Raw genomic sequence first — 16,923 nt, 5'->3', positions numbered from 1 at the left:
GTTCAGAATACTTGAAAGGGAAATTCCAGGTTAAGGTAGAGGATATTTACTAAGAAGTGCTGTTTTATTACTTCAGTAAAATTTAATTAATCATACCATTGCTAAGTCACTTCAGTCGTGTCCTGACTCTGTGCGACCCCATAGACGGCAGCTCAACAGGCTCCCCTGTCCCTGGGATTCTCCAGGCAAGAACACTGGAGCGGGTTGCCATTTCCTTCTCCAATGCATGAAAGTGAAAAGTGAAAGTGAAGTCGCTCAGTCGTGTCCAACCCTCAGCGACCCCATGGACTGCAGCCCACCAGGCTCCTCCGTCCATGAGATTTTCCAGGCAAGAGTACTGGAGTGGGGTGCCATTGCCTTCTTAGGGAAGGAAGAATATAGAGCACTGTGCAGGCCTGCTTGGGTCCTAATGAGAAACACGTGGGGTTGTTTTATTAGGAATTGTCTGTTCACAGAGGGCAGGCATGGGGAGAGGTGGGAAAGCCTGCCCTTGAAGTCAGACAAGCCTGGGTTCAAGTCCCAGCTCCACCTCAGACCAGCTGTGGAGCCTTCTTCAGCAATCTGCCTACCTCTCTGAGCCCCACTTTTCTTACTTGCAAAGTAAAATAATATCTACTTTTTATGGTTCTGAGGCTTAACCCTGGGTGGCATGCTGCTTCAGTCACTCAGTCAACTCTGCAACCCCATGGACTGTAGCCTGCCAGGCTCCTCTGTCCATGGGATTTCCCAGGCAAGAATAGTGGAGTGGGTTACCATTTCCTACTCCAGGGCACCTTCCCAACCCAGAGGTCAAACCCACATCTCTTGTGTCTCCTGCATCGGCAGGTGGGTTCTTTACCAGTGCACCCCCTGGAAGCCCATCCAGCACCACGTGAGTGCCCAGGACATATTTGTTTAGTGACCAGCAGGGACAATAGACTACTAAGTGAAAAAGGCACAAATGAATGGTAAAATCCCCAAGAGACGAAGGAGGGACTTGCAGTTAATAGACTTTGAGGGCCTTTGGGATGCCAGCTGTCATGGTGGGGTCCCTCATTGACAGCCCTACCGTGCACAGAACTCCTAGTCAGATGGTTAGTGCCTCAGCTTAAATAAGGAGACAGCATCAGAGATGAAGAGACATTGGAGTCAGGCCTTGAACTTGAAAGACAGACCTAGACAAGAAACAGAGGAATAAAGAGAAAAACCGGTAATGCACAGAGTAGAAGAAAACTAAGAAAAATGGTTATTTCGTCAGAGTGATAAGATGATTTTCTGTTGGTGTAATCAGAAGACAAGAAGGAGCTCTTAAAAAAAAAAAAAAGTCCCTAAAAAATTTCACAGGAAAAGTTGACTAGTTGAGAAAATCTTCCAGAAGGTAGAAGGACAAAGGGGAAATTAGGAAATGTAAGAAAAATCAAAACCTGAACCAAGGAGGACCAGCAACTGACTGAATAAAGATGCTAAAAAGAACAGATAAGATCGGAGAGGAAATTGTTAAGTTAACAAAAGCAATTCTTCAAGTGCAAAATCTGAGATTCCAGATCGAAAGGTCCACTGAGCCCACCCAGCCACATGATTAATACTCACTCCAAGTCACATCTCCGTGAAATTAAGAACAGCAGAGGTAAGGAGAAGATCTAGAAACTTCGGAGAGGGGGAAAGTGGCTTACGTGCACTCTTCTGGGGATCAGACGCACTCAAGACAACCCAGGAGACTTAGGCTGAGCAAAGTTGTCGGCACTCTAAAACCTGTATCCCTTGTATGCCCAGCGAAGTGAGGGTAAAGTAACAACACATTCAGATATTCAAAAGCCTTAAAAATAATGTGTCAGCCTCAGCCTCAGAAAGCTACTTGGTAATTGTGTTCCACCAAAACGAGAGAATAAACCAAATATAGGGGAAGATGTAGGATCCAGGAAAAGGAAGTGCAGAGAGTCGCCAGGATGCTGGGGAAGGAAGACTCCTCTGTCACATGAACACAGCTCAGAGAGTCAGCGGTCCACACAGGAATGAGGGCATCAGGAGTGACACCCCGTGAAAAAGATTTTCAAAGTAAATTGCCTGATAGATGTGAATGTCTTCAGAAAAGACTTGTATCAATACTTTAGGTAGTATATTCATTAGTTAATGGGAATTGCCAAGAAAAGGAAATCTGAGTCCATTATGTGGCTCAGCTATAAATAAAATAGCATGTATGTAATCAAAATGTATGGCCAAAAATAAAAAAAGATATGACGGTGATATTAGAAGGCCCTGGAGAGGAGAGGTTAGGGAGGGGGAGGGCCCTACAAGAGTGGTAGTTGAAAGAACTAAATCCTCTAAGTAGGAATTTAATGGATAATAAAAAAGAAATGAACTGCCCAATTGTATACTTGGGAATCCAGAGGTGCGATATCAGAAGAAACCACTAACTTTTATGCTTTCTTTAGAAGAGAGGGCGAGTGCAGGGAGCCGATGCTTTATAAGCTACTTGCTACAGGAGAAAAGGCAGGACCCAGAATTCAAACCTGCTGAGTCCGCACAGCTCCGTTCCACAACCCCCTCTGCCATGGAGTCCCTGTCTTTGCCATGGAGACTGTCAGTTCTGTAGTAGTTTTGAAAGCACTTTAAAGCACACACTCCCACATTCTTAATATCCAAACTAGCAATAGATACCTCAATCGGGCACGTTGTTTCTTTTCTCATCTTTGAAAGCATCCAGGCTTTTAGGTTAGAGCAGGCTTTTACTCTGTTGTTTTTTTTTTTTTTTTCAACTGTTTCTATATTTGTGAGTTCTGGTCAACTGAAGACAGACAGATCCTACCTAGATTTAGGCTGTGCCGTGTGACATTAACCACAGTCTCCATCCTTTCACCACAATAGTAATTTGTGAAAGCCGACTTGAGAGTTTGATTATATACCTTTCTAGAGCTCCTTTCAAATCAAACACTCCCTCTTTGGACGGATCTTATTTTCTGACTTAAGTAGCGATAAAAAAAAAAGTTTCATTATTCACCATCAATGATATCACCTGTCTTTGTGAAGCCTTAGCTCAGCAGAATGTTCAGAGTTCCTATGAGAAACAAATGAATCTATTTGTTAAAGCTGTTTCTCATATATACTAAGAGATTCCTTAACCCTTCCTTGTCCTTTATTGATTGGTGCTTCATCAGTGTTTCTACTATCGTTTCCTTGATCTCCATGTAGAAGGGTGTCGGGGTCCAGCCCCGGTAGGATGCAGGGTATCTGAAGCAGGGACGGCGTGGTGAGAGAGATATATAGATTTAGAGAGAGATAAGGAAAGAGTTTGCAGTTAAGAGAAGAGAGGGGAGAAAGAGGCTGTATTCCTTGGTTTACCTAGAAAGCCAGTAAAGCCCCGAGACAAGGGACTTGAGCCATCTATGTAGGGCCACAGGCGCCTGCTTGAATAGCAGAGGGTGCCCCGCCTTGGGCTCCCTCTCACGTGGGTCTTAGAAGCCCAGGCAAATAAGTAGACACGGCTAGCCTCTATGCCCCAGATGGGAATCAGCCAGAAAAAAGAGTAAGAAAGAAAAGAAGACACGGGGGAACCAGTCTTTCCAGGAACTGGCCGGAGAAACTGGTCCTCCCTTTATTGTCCAGAAAAGCTTTTTATACTTTTGGTTGTACATAGAGATCAATAGATAATACAAAAGTATGCAGTGTCAGCAGCCCTGACTCTTATCGAGACCAGGCTTTCTCTCTGCACACCTAGCTGTATGCACAAGTCTTAGGTGATTTACATCATCTTCTGGCCAGGAGGCCTATTAGCATTTTACGGCCCTTTTCTAATAAGGGTCTGTCAACCAGAAAACTTATTTGCCTTAAAAGTGTTGTTCTTACTAAACTCTGGTGCCACGCTCAGAAAGCACTAATTAAGGTTACATTCTTATATAGCAAGGACACAACAGTTTATAACAAGGGAAAAGGAGTACAGTGATTTATAACAAAGAGAAAGTTCACTAACTGAAAAGTCTAGTGTTGCTAACATCAAAACTACTATATTCCTTTTTCTATATCCCAATTACATTGATTAATATCCTCCAGGTGCCTAAAAGATAAAGAATATGGAGGCCTGGCAGCAGTCATTGACTCAACAATGAAAACCCATCACCAATATAATTCTTAGCTCTTTAGAAAAGGCTCTGTATCTTTAAGATGTTTTAAGCTGTGTACCTCTCGCAGTTGAGGGGCTGTAAACAATCACAAGTTGTAAAAGTCTCTAACTGTCAGGCAAGTTAGAGAGCCATCAGAGGGGTTTGAGCTGAGACACTCCTTTTATATGCAGGAGACTGTTAACTGGAGCTCTAAGTTAATTCTTTCCAGAGAAAGGTGGTCGGGGATAGCCCCCTGTTATGTCAGAAGAGTGGAAAGCACAGTACACTAAATCAGGCAGACTCTGGTTTGGGAGGTAGATGCTCAGGAAAATCCAGGGGTACCCCTGAGGCCTGATGTCAGCCTTTGGTTTTTGCCAGGCCACCTTCCTCATGACCTTTGCCACAGGCGGGATTCCCCATGCTGGCTCCCAGCAGAAGGATAATGAATAAAAGTCTGCATTTTTGTAATTTCCAAATACGTGACCTTTCTTTGTGTTTGGCCACCCTTCACAACTGACCATCACCATCACCATCATCTCTGGTACAGAATCAAAACCCAGATTTAGGTGGGATTCTCTGCTTTTGCTGTAAAATATTTTAATCAATGGAAGAGTTGTTAAAAAAAAAAAACCTGCTCTAATTTCCTTTTTCCCCCTGATGCCCTTGGATTTGAATGTTTTTCTAAAATTAGGGCAATAAGGCATTTCACTTAAGAGTATAAAATTCACTTTGATAGAGGTAAGTATTAATAGACAGCATTAACTGGAAATTTGTAGACCAGGCAACTGATTGGTTGAGTTTGCCACTGACTTTACGCTGGCTTGGCCGACTACAGACACTCCTGAATGTCCCCCCAGGACTCACTGGCCTCCGTCTGCACGCTGTGCCTTTACTCTGTCGGTAAAACCTTCCTCTTCTCTTCCTCAGCTTGATGTGTTTGACGCGGCTGAGCGGTACCAGCAGGCGGGCCTCCCCCTCATCATCCTGGCCGGCAAAGAGTACGGCTCGGGCAGCTCCCGAGACTGGGCCGCCAAGGGCCCTTTCCTCTTGGTGAGTAGGACGCAGAGACAGCCCTGCAGGCAGCTGCCCCCCTGAATCAGAAGGGAAGCTGGGAGGAAGGCTTTACTTTCCAAGAAGATGCTGTGGGAGAGCAAAGCAAGCTCGGGGAAGCGTGGACTGTTTTCTCGCCTCCTGCTTGGTAGATCGGGGCTTCTCTCACTGAGTGAAGTGAGTCACCAGGTTCCCCGCCATCAAATGTTGCTACCCTGGGAGCCATGGATCTTTGGGTGTGTCTGTACGACAGTTGAGGGGAGGATCTTGAAGTCTGTGAAATTACATCCAGAAGTGTGGAATGTGGGTCTTTTTTTTAATGGGGAAAGTCTCACGGTTTTCATAATGTTCTCAGGTTGGCCCCTGAAGCTTTTTCAAGGCCCTTGTCCCAGGTCAGCGTGAGGAATAAGCTGCAGCTGCTGTCCTGACTCTTAGGTTCACAGAAGGGAAAACATCAGGAGCCTGAAAGTGAAAGTCTCTCAATCGTGTCCGACCCTCTGCAACCCCATGATCTATACAGTCCATGGGATTCTCCAGGCCAGAATGCTGGAGTGGGTAGCCGTTCCCTTCTCCAGGGGATCTTTCCAACCCAAGGATCGAACTCAGGTCTCCCACAGTGCAGGTGGATTCTTTACCAGCTGAGCCACAAGGGAAGCCCCAGGAGCCTGAGCTTTGAATAAACTCAGGGAATGCACTTTTTACAGCTGCTTTTTACTGCCAGTGAATGGTCTGTGTACAGGCTCAGTAGAAAAGGAAGCCCTCTCTGTGTGTAGACAGACAACTCTTCAGAACCTTCAGCCGTTTCAGGGCTTGACCCGTAAGCTGTCCCTGTGGGAGGGGACCCTACAGGGAGCTTTTACCTCTGGCCCCTTTGCTGGCCCTGAAAGCAGGGCCACTCCTAGTGCCTGGCTTCAGTCCTCAGGGTGGGGTAGAGTAGCTTAGCTGATATCAGTTTAAATAATGATGGCTTGAGCAAATCTATGCACTTGGCAGACTCTAAGTCAGTTTCTATCCACAAGTGCTGTAAAAAATACATAGCTGTCTGGCAGACAGCCCTCCAGATGCCCAGGTCTTATCAACACCCGCCCCCTTTTTTTTAAGTCCATCAGTTTGCAGTGGAGGGGGTGGTGTGGAGAAAAGATATGTTATTAGTTGGTAATTTGTCAAAGGCCTGCCTTTTCTAGAAACTGCTGAAAAGAACCTAAGAAATTACAAAAGGAAGGATTTTAGGAAGGGAGCCGGGCACTGCCAACAGCAGTGAGAGCAGGAGCAGTCAGGGGCTGGTGGGAGACAGTAAGGTCTGGATAGGCGAGTCCTGGCACGGGGGCTCTCGAGTCTGGTGGGACTGCACCAGCCACAGGGCCAGGGAAAGAGCCTGGCTACGGTGAGAGAGGCATCAGTGGTCTCACAGAGGGAGGCGCTTACACATCTGAAGCTTCGTGGGGTGCGGCTGACTGGAGGCAGGACACACTTCTACCCCTGGGAGGAGGGGGCGGCTCCTCCCATCTATTAGAGCGGGGATTGACATCAGGTTGGCTGTCAGTTACAGAGAGACCAGAGCTGGGGCATGTCCCTCATAGCCCCTCAAGTAACAGCCATCAGAGGGTAAATGTTTCCCTTTAATGAACTAACAGGTGGGGCCATCCTGGCTTAAGGGGCAGACGGCAAGCATGCAGGTGAGTAGGGCGGAGGCGAAGCCCAACCAGGAGAGCAGAGAGTATACAAAGAGCAAGGGAACAGCCATCTTTTAGGGTCCTGACTCCACAAGTGTCAGCCTTTCTACAGAACTGCCCTGAGTTCTGTCTGCCCAGACGGCCGTGCACACACTTCCTTCTGTAGCTGGCCAGCCTCAGCCACGTTGTCTGCAGGTAGAGAGGGCCAGGCAGCGTGACCTGCAGCCCCACACAGCCCTCCTCACAAAGCTTGGGGTGTGAATAACCTGTGTTTACAACCATTGCCCCTTCCCCCCAAATAAATACACAGTACATACGTACATAAACCTATACAAAATACCTACTGTCGTAAAGAATCTGCTCTTTTAAATCTGTGTTTTTAAACTTGGAAACACTTTGTGATTTAAAAAATACTTATGCCCAGATCTCATTCCCAGACTGTCTGGGTTGGTTAGTAAGGTGAAAGGCCTAGACGTCTGGATTTTAAAAGCCTCCCCTGGTGACTGTAATATCAGCAGAGTCTTAGAACACCTCTGTCTAGCCATGGTTCTCCAGACTTAAAAGAATCCCATCTTCTCCCACCCATGCTTCCTGCAAGAGATTCTGATACAGTAGATCAGGGGTAGTAAGTACCCAAGAATCTACATTTTTAACAAGCTTCCTGAGTGACCCTGATTCAGGGGATCTGAAAGGATGTTGACAGCTTTTACGGGTATCTTAATATCATATTACAGTTAACTAATATTTGAGATTTGGGTGTTCTAGTTAATCAGGTATCCTGGTTTACTGATCATTGCTGTATATTGTCAGTTATAGGTTACCAATAAAATGTACTTTATAGGAAGCTTTATATCAAGATTATATTCAGTGCAATTTGATCCTTGAAACAGGAGGTATAAAAGCAGCACACAGCAGGTGATCAATTCCTTTCTCTGTAGTATGTTCTGAAAGTTGTGTTTTGATTAAATCTTCTGTGTCTACTAATACAGCCTACAATAATACCAAAATTCAAGGGGGGAAATGAATTTTCTTTGTGTTTCTTTGTAGTGTGGTTTCCAGCCACAATGAGAGTTTATATCACAAATTAAGTGTGTGGTTAGACTTTGTGGGTTCAGATATCTGACAGACCACTGACTCCCAGGGTGCGGGGCACAGTACCAGTGTCTCCATCCAGGGTTGGTGGGGGTAGAAGCAGAGAGTTCATTTCATTGCCTACATGCTGCTTATCCAGTGGAGGCAGTCGGTCAGCTACGGTGCTCTTTATAATGGCAACATTTTATGTAAAGGATTAATTGGTCCTTAAGAATTTAGGCAGGAGAAGAGTTGTGACCTAAGAACCCTTTTGTAAGGCGTCTGTGTATCTAAAGAAAAACTGTGTCTGAACTACTTACTCTCTTGGTTTCTCAGGGAATCAGAGCTGTCCTAGCGGAGAGTTACGAGCGCATTCACCGAAGTAACTTGGTCGGGATGGGGGTGATCCCGCTAGAGTACCTCCCTGGGGAGAATGCAGACACCCTGGGACTCACTGGGCATGAACGATACACTATCAGCATTCCAGAAACCCTGAAACCACGAATGAAAGTCCAGATCAAGGTAAGTCAGTGCCTTTCCATGCCAGGTCCAGCTAAAAGGGGCCCCTGTTCGTCATCAGTCCTTTTTTTGTTTGTTTTAATTTGGTCATGCTGCAGGATCTTAGTTCCCCACCCAGGGATCCAACTCGTGTCTCCTGCATTGGGAGAATAGTGATGAAAAGTTCAGGGACAGGGCATTTAAAACACCTTTTTATTATAAAAATGTGAGCAGACACACTCACCCCATCCCTGCACCTCACCCCAGGCCCTGGCTTGATGAGCACTGAGGTGAAAATGACAGATTAGCCCTGGGTAAGGTGAGGATGAAGCGTGGCACCGTGGTCCCAGGGTGATCTAGCCGCCCAGGCAGACTGAGCTGCTGAGCCGTGTCCCAGGGTGAGCCTCTGGGCCAGCGCCTAGGGGACAACCTTAACAAAGCGCCTGCTGGCTGCCAACACTTCCTTCCTCCCGCCGTCCCTGGTGAAAACTTCGAAAATATTCCAAACATCGCTAGTAATTGCTGCCCCGAAAGGCTGTTTCTAATTCTCCAGTGTCTCTCACTTCCATCACAGATGCTCTGCAGGGCTTTACCTTGTAGATCAGTACCTGTGGCATCTTGTTAAGTAAAACACAGCTTACTGCTCAGCGGGTCTGGTCTGGGGCAGGCCGGCACCTGCTCCAGGTGCTGGGTGCTGCCGGGGCGTGGACTGAACTTGGAGGGGCAGTCTGAGGGCTGGCTCGTCTCCTCCCTCAGCAATTCTTCTCTGCTTCCCCATCCTCCCAGCTGGATACCGGGAAGACCTTCCAGGCTGTCATGAGGTTTGACACCGACGTGGAGCTCACTTATTTCCTTAACGGGGGCATCCTCAACTACATGATCCGCAAGATGACCAAGTAGGCCCTGGTCTCCTTGGAGAGGGGAGTCCCAGCTGCCCGGCGGCAGGAGGAAGCACAGCGTCCGCAGCCCGCAGGCCCTGGGTTGGCAGCCTCTCCGCCGCTGTCCTCCTCCCCCCGACCCTCCCCTCCATGCAGGGGTGCTGCCTGCCCAGGGCGCCCTGAGGTTCCAGTGTGGGTCCTCTGCACACAGAATCAGCAGTTCCTACATGCTCTATTTTTGTTAATCTTTTTATCTTGTTCTAGAATTTGGGAGCTTAGAATGGTGGGACTGTCACTTGTGCCAAGAAGGGAGAGTTGAGCCCTTTAATGTCACTGATCACTGAATGTTGATTTTTCACTCTTAGCCTCTACTGGTCAGGTGAACACACGTCCGTCTCCTGCCCAGTTTCTGGCTCCTCTCTGTTACCCTCTGCTCAGTGAAACCTTCCCCTTGAGAGTCCTTCACCTCTGTGTGCGCTACCAGTGTTAACTGACAGGGCAGAGGGGAATGTGTTCGCACGTGGTGACTAGTCCCTCCACCCCGCCCTGTCCTCCCGTGAACCGCTCAGACATTGAAAGTTTTTGCTTGTGTACCTTTTAACAGATCCACACTGAAGAAATATGGAGATTTCTTTCAGTAGTTTCGTAAAGCTTCCCTAGAAAACTTTTCATATATCAAGAGGAGAATTTTGGAGGTGGTTTTGGAGAGAGATGCAGAACATTTCTAATTTGAAAAAGATTAAATCTATTTTCAAGGAAAAATTTTGACTTTGGTATTGAATTCTGCTGCATGCGTGGCCCTCATTTTGTGATATTTAGAGCAGAGCAAATTTCAGACTGCAGGTTCCTGAAGTCTGAGTGATCTTTGAGTTTTGTTTGTTTTCCAAAAATATATTTATTTGGCTGTGCCAGGTCTTAGTTCTAACATGAGAACAATTAGTTGTGGCATGGGGGATCTACCCTGACCAGGAATTGAACCCAGGCACCCTGCACTGGGAGCACGGAATCGTTAGCCACTGGACCACCAGGTAAGTCCCTCGAGTTCTGTTTTGTAACCACATCAGTAATATGCAGGTTAAGTGGCTGTGTTGAACCTCATTTACAAGCACACAGGACAGTAGCAATAGCCTGGGAGCAGTGACAGTGTAGCTTGGTGAACAGATCATAATTTTTTTTTTTCTTCAGCTGGGTTATCTGCTCATTTTCATCACTGAAATCATTTCAGGGCACATGTCGTAGTCTACTCCAGCTGCCATAATGAAATGTCATAGACTGAGTGGCTCAAACATCAGAAATTTATTTTCTCACAGTTCTGGAGGATAGATGTCCAAGATTGAGGTCCCAGCGAACTCATTTTCTGGTGAGAGCTTTCATGCTGGCTTGCAGCCAGCCACCTCTCCCTGTGTCCTCGAGTGGCCTTGCTCAGTGCATGTGTACAGATAAAGGATGAAAGGACAAGCTCTCTGAGGTCTCTTCTTACAAGGGCCCAGCTCTCGTGACCTTTATTTAAACTTACCCTAGAGGCCCCATCTCCACAGAATCACAGAATTCATATAGGAATTTGGGGTGGAGGGGGGGCACGTTCAGTCCGTAACAGGGCACCTTATACCTTACAAATTAATCTCCCTCTAATGAATTTTAAGTCTCAGCTTTCAGCACCCAGGGTCTGTGGGCTGGTCAGCAGAACTTGGGCTTGTGTGCTTACTCAGTGATGTCTGACTCAGCAGCTCCATGGTCTGCAGCCCACCAGGGTCCTCTGTCCATGGGATTCTCCAGGCAAGAATACCAGAGTGGGTTGCCATTTCCTCCTCCAGGGGATCTTCCCGACCCAGGGATCGAACTCACATCTCTTGTTTCTCCTGCATTGGCAGGCGGAATCTTTACCACTAGCGCCAGAACACCCAGGATCAAATCCTGACCCCAGCTCTCCCCCAAATAATGGACAAGGCAGGTTCCTGAGCATCCTTGCCTCTGAGGTCCTGGGATCTAGCTTCTGTTCATAAATAAAAATCACAAACAGAACCCTGTTGTACAATAAAACCCTGTGACCCACATATTAAAATCAGTCCTAGCATAAAAACACTAAGGGCTGAAAAAACACATCCACCCCTCAGGCCTCCATTGCTGAGCCTGGGAGCAGCCTGGCTTCCCACCCTCAGTGCTCATGGGGAGACATTCTTGCGGCTATGACTTCTGGAATGGGATCGCTTTACCTCTGAAATTCTCTCCTCTCCCTTCCAAACACCCTCTATCGTGTTCATAAATAAAGTGTATTGGGCCAGTGTTCCATTCTTGCTCTCAACTGGGCTGGACAAATAAACCCCTTTCACCTGGTTTCTCAAGAAGGCACTGGGTGCTTACTCTCCAGGTGAGAAGCGTGCTGGGCCTAGCCCCTCCTTCCTGTCTATGAGGTTCCCATCTCCTTTGATCTACTGTTTTCTAAATTCATATCTGCCTGATCCCTCCTAGAGAAACAAGTGCTCCTGGCACACAGTGAGTTCACTGACGGACATTTTTCTTGCAACGAATAAGCACATGTATCTTTGGCTATGGAAAAGCTCATGTAGGTGGAACGTGATCTAGGAGAAGGATATATTAGACAGGACTCTTAGTTACAGTGTTAGAAGCACAATTCACACTGCCTAAACAAACAAAAAAAAATTGGCTCAAGAACCAAGGTGGGCATTGCCACAGGGGTGATTGGATCTAGTGAGTCAGACTCAGGTCCTTCCAATTCATTTCCATTTGTGATGGCCTCTGGGCCAGTCTGTGTGCTGGGGGATATGGCCACTGACAGCTCTGGGATAACAGTTAATAGTTTGTGATCTTAGACCCCAGTGTCCCCTAGGCCAAAAATATTGGGAGTTTCCTAGTCACCTAAATGAAGAACCTTACTTTGGGCACAGCTGGCCTTTCAGGGTTGAGTTAGGACAATGTGGCAGAGCCACGAGAGCTGCTTCTGAAAAACAGGAACCTAAGCTCCATGGGCTGCCTTCTTCGGAAGCTGTTAAATGTCCTGACCACAAACAGAATTTAACATTTAAGTTGTTTTTGTTCACCTGTACAAAGACTATATAATTATAGTTGATATTTAACAGTTTTAATAATTTGCATCCTCAAAACTGAGGTCTGCATTTTAAATACAGATTTGTTGAGTGGAATTTATAGTTTTATTACATGATATAATAAAAGTTATTGGTATGATCCTGAAATTAATACTCTAATTTGGTTCCAGTCATCTGGTCAGCATCAGGGCTTACGAGTATCTGCTACTGTGGTTCTTCTACAGGATGTTGATAACGTCCCTTGAATACGGGGTCATCTCTGGGGTCGCACAGAGTCAGACACGACTGAAGTGACTTAGCAGCAGCAGCAGCAGGGTCAGTGTATTTGGGAACCACGGGGTTACTTGGGCCTTATTACTGCAGGACTGACACAAGGGTACACAGTGGCAGTGTGTGCTGTGAATCATTCATTTGAGGGGAGAAGGGGTAACAGACAACATGGAAGCCTATTTTCCCCGCAGAACTGCTTTCTACAGAGCACGTTCTACAGGTCACACTTGAGCAAACACTGACCTGCTGGCTTGTTTGTTTTCAAATTCAAATAATATCAGTTTTAAGGGTGGGAGTCAGTTTACTAGCCTTGTGACACAATCAGGCATTAGACTGAAAGTGATTTTTCATTTCGGGGGAAATATCACAAGGTCAGCACTGTCGGGGACCCACAGTTAACAAAAGAGTGGTTGTATCAGATTATATCAGAATCACCTGAGGAACTTCAAAAGCTACCACCCTGCCAGGATGTTCTAAGGGGGCTAGGCATGTGCCCAAGAAAAAGACTCCCAGTTGGTTCTGAAACACAGCCTTTGATCTAGAAATCCAGTGATCATTTGGGCATCAGTCAAGAGTATGCAATTCTTAAATCCTTACTACTGTTTTCTTTCCTTCAACAAGTCTCAACCAAATGCCTACTCTGTTCCATGCTCTATACCTGCAAGAGCTTGACTTCAGGCTAAAGTGAAACAAGGAAATTCTAAGTTTTTCTTGTTTCAGCTTTCATCTGCATTCTTCGGTTGGCTGTCAAGAAGGAAGGGCTACTCACCTTCATCCAAACTGAATTATTTAGATTTCCAGCAGATTTTCCAGCACTGAAAATCTCAAGCTCCTCCTTTAACCCTTGGAATTTCATAAGTGATAACAGCAACAAAGGTGTCTTGGTTCTGTTAATGACTGACCTTTGGACCACACCTAAGGGAGGGCAGGCATCCCTGGTGGCTCAGAATCTGCCTGCAACGCAGGAGACCTGAGAAGTGCAGGAGACCTGAGTGGGCAAGATCCCCTGGAGAACGGAATGGCATCTCACTCCAGTATATTCTTGGCTGGAGAATCCCATGGCTGGAGGGACTTGGTAGTACAGTTCATGGGGTCACAAAGAGTCAGACATGACTGAGCAACTAATACTTAAGGATGGGGGCTGGTTTACCAGGGAAACAATCACAGGATCAGAGGGTTAGAACTTTCAGTCTCATCCCTTGCCCTCGGGGGAGGTGAGAGGGACTTCATCAATCATGCTTACATAATGAAGCCTTCAGAAAACAGAAAGAACAGGGTTAAAAGAGCTTCCAGGTGTATGAACACAGATCGATTCAGAGAAGACATGGAAATCCTGAACCCTTTCTGCATATCTTACCCTATGCATCTCTCTCATCTGGCTGTTCCTGAGTGTCTCGCTGTATCCTGCTGACTACGCCAACTGTCTCGCTGTATCTCACTGTTCACTGAACCCAGGGAAGACGAGCCACGGCAAGGAAGCTGGAAGAAGATGCGAGGAGCCGTAGGAACTGTGAACATGCAGGCTGTCGCTTCAACCGTGTCTGACTCTTTGAGACCCTATGGACAGTAGCCCACCAGGCTCCTCTGTCCATGGGGTTTTCCAGCAAGAATACTGGAGTGGGTTGCCATTTCCTCCTCCAAGGGCTCTTCCCAATCTAGGGATCAAACCCACGTCTCCTGCATTGCAGGTGGATTCTTTACCACGGAGCCACCTGGGAAGGAACTGCAGACTTTCTTTACTCACTGTGGGAAGGCAGACATGCTTTACTACGCAACCCAACTCAATACAACTCTTCCTCCCCTCAAAGAGCTTTTCAGGTGGGGCTTATATAGCTTTACAGAACAAAAAGTGGCCCGAGGCCACGCAAGTACATCATGGCATGCACGCGCAGTTCTGTAAGTGACCTCAGCTGTTACATAACCATGCAAAGGCACTATACAAAACGTGGAGCGACAGCCAAAGGCCATAGGGCAAGAGAGCCTGACCACTGCCATCTGGGCTAATTTGTAGGAACAATCCCTACACTGAGTTATTTCCTTTTACAATAAACCAATAATCTCTGAGTCCTATGAGTCTCTAGCAAATTAATTAAGCCCACAGAGGAGGTTGCTGTAACTTTCATCCATATTCAATTGGTCAGTCCAGTTCAGTCATTCAGTCGTTTCTAATTCTTTGCGACCCCATGGACTGCACCACGCAAAGCCTCCCTGTCCATCAACAACTCCTGGAGTTTACTCAAACTGATGTCCATCGAGTTGGTGATGCCATCCAATCATCCAACTTCTGTCGTCCCCTTCTCCCACCTTCAATCTTTCTCAGCATCAGGGTCCTTTCCAATGAATCAGTTCTTTGCATTAGGTGGCCAAAGTATTGGAGTTTCAGCCTCAGCATCAGTCCTTCCAATGAACACCCAGGACTAATCTCCTTTAGGATGGACTGGTTGGATCTCCTTGCAGTCCAAGGGACTCTCAAGAGTCTTCTCCAACACCACAGTTCAAAAGCATCAATTCTTTGGTGCTCAGCTTTCTTTATAGTCCAACCCTCACATCCATACATGACTACTGGAAAAACCATAGCTTTGACTAGATGGACCTTTGTTGGCAACTGGTCAGAAGCACACGTAGTAACACTTTGTAGGGAGGAGGCGGGCAGTCTTATAGGACTGAGCCCTTAACCTGTAGGGCTCTGACACCATCTCCAGGCAGAGAATGTCAGAACTGAGTGGAATGGTAAGACACCCAGTTGATAAATTGCTTGGTGGTGTGGGAAAAAAGCCCACATTAAAACTGGTGATCAGAACCTTAATACTCTTATACAACACAAATGGAAAATGAATAAAAATCAGCAAGTAAGTCGGCTTAAATAACCCATTTTTATTATGTCTTACTAAGAATACTTCTAATAGTAACCATGATCAAGCAACTACTATATATAATCAAGGACTTCTCATATGTTATTTCAGTTAAAAACTCTCCATTAGTCCTTACAGGTATGCATTATCCTTATTTGGCAGATGAAGAAAATTAAGCCAAGGAGTAGTTACGTAAATAGCAAGTTCTCTGACTCTGCCTGCAAAATCAGTCATCAGATCAAAACCAGGATGAGGTGGTGGTAGTGCGTCACCCCGCTGATCTCCAAGATTGATCTGGGTAGTCTGGGTGGTCTCTTGGACACCAAATAGCCTTCAGATACAAATAGGTGCTATTTTAAAAGTTATGCGATCCCTTATATTGAGCATAGTAACATTTTATGATGTTTGCAAGTTTGTTTAAGCCGTTGACGATCCTAGTGAATTACAAACAGCTCATATGTTTTAGGAATTTGCTTAAATTACTACAGAGCCTACCCTGAGCTGAACACAAAATACCTTGGTCTGGGTAGAGAGAGCAAAACTCAGGTGTCTCTCTGTCTGGAACACACCAAACTAAACTCCAGAGCATCAGCAAACCCTGTTAAATGGCACAGGACGCCTTTGCATGCATTCTAATTTTTTAAACAGAATGGACAGCCAAATTAAACTGCCGCTTCAGTATCATCCAAGGGACCTACCTGAGAACACAGTCCAAATGTTGACCATCAACTATTACTGGAAAATGGCTTGAGATGACCAATCAAAGAGAACAATGGCACAGATTAAGAAAAAAATTAATTGGGCAAGATGTACAATAAACTAAAACAACAGGAATCAACTTTGCAAGGATTACTGTATCATCTCCATGTCCTCATGACTAATAATTGTCCACTACTGAGAGCATACTGTTTAGCACATGAACTCTACTCAGTAATCTGTGGTGAACTAAATGGGTAGGAAATCTAAAAAAGAGGGGCTATGTGTGTATGTAAAACTGATTCACTTTGCTTTACAGCAAAAACTAACACTTCAGAGCAACTACATTCCAATAAAAATTAATTTAAAAATTTTAAAAAGAAGAAAAAGAACTAAACTTTAAAGGAGAAAGGTCAAAGAGCCAACAAAGAAAAACAAGAGTCCATTGCTGAATTTTAATAATAGATGCCACACGTTGCTACACAGAGAATACAAGTATATGTGACTCTTACGCCTATGGATATGTATATAAATTGAACCTTTGGAATTACCAACACGTGAGGGATCAGAAAAAGAAACCAATAGGAAAGACTGGGGAAGAGTTACAAGAGCTAGTGGCCAAGACAGAGTTCCAAGAAAGAAGTATTTATCAGGGCAAAAACAGCAAAAAGATCAAACAGAAGGACTAAGAAGTGCCCAATGGATCTGACAACCAGAGTCACTGATGACCTTGTCAAAAATGATTTCAGTAGATAGTTAAGGGCAAAAGCCAGTTTACAGTAGGCCAGTCAGTT

General features: G+C 45.8%; 1 protein-coding gene across 1 annotated transcript in view; it reads left to right on the top strand.

The window, feature by feature from the left end:
• ACO1 (aconitase 1) overlaps positions 1–10,008 on the top strand; it is a 69,564-nt gene extending 59,556 nt beyond the window's left edge. Inside the window, exons 19-21 of the mRNA XM_040237182.1 lie at positions 5,004–5,126; positions 8,207–8,392; positions 9,155–10,008. Of these exons, the coding sequence (XP_040093116.1) occupies positions 5,004–5,126; positions 8,207–8,392; positions 9,155–9,268 (423 nt within the window). The 3' untranslated portion in view covers positions 9,269–10,008. The remainder of the gene's footprint in view (positions 1–5,003; positions 5,127–8,206; positions 8,393–9,154) is intronic.
• Positions 10,009–16,923: the final 6,915 nt, after the last annotated feature.

This window comes from Oryx dammah, unplaced genomic scaffold (genome assembly GCF_014754425.2).
Source record: "Oryx dammah isolate SB20612 unplaced genomic scaffold, SCBI_Odam_1.1 HiC_scaffold_1, whole genome shotgun sequence".
Classification (NCBI taxonomy): Eukaryota; Metazoa; Chordata; class Mammalia; order Artiodactyla; family Bovidae; genus Oryx; species Oryx dammah.
This window is presented reverse-complemented; position numbering and strand designations above follow the sequence as displayed.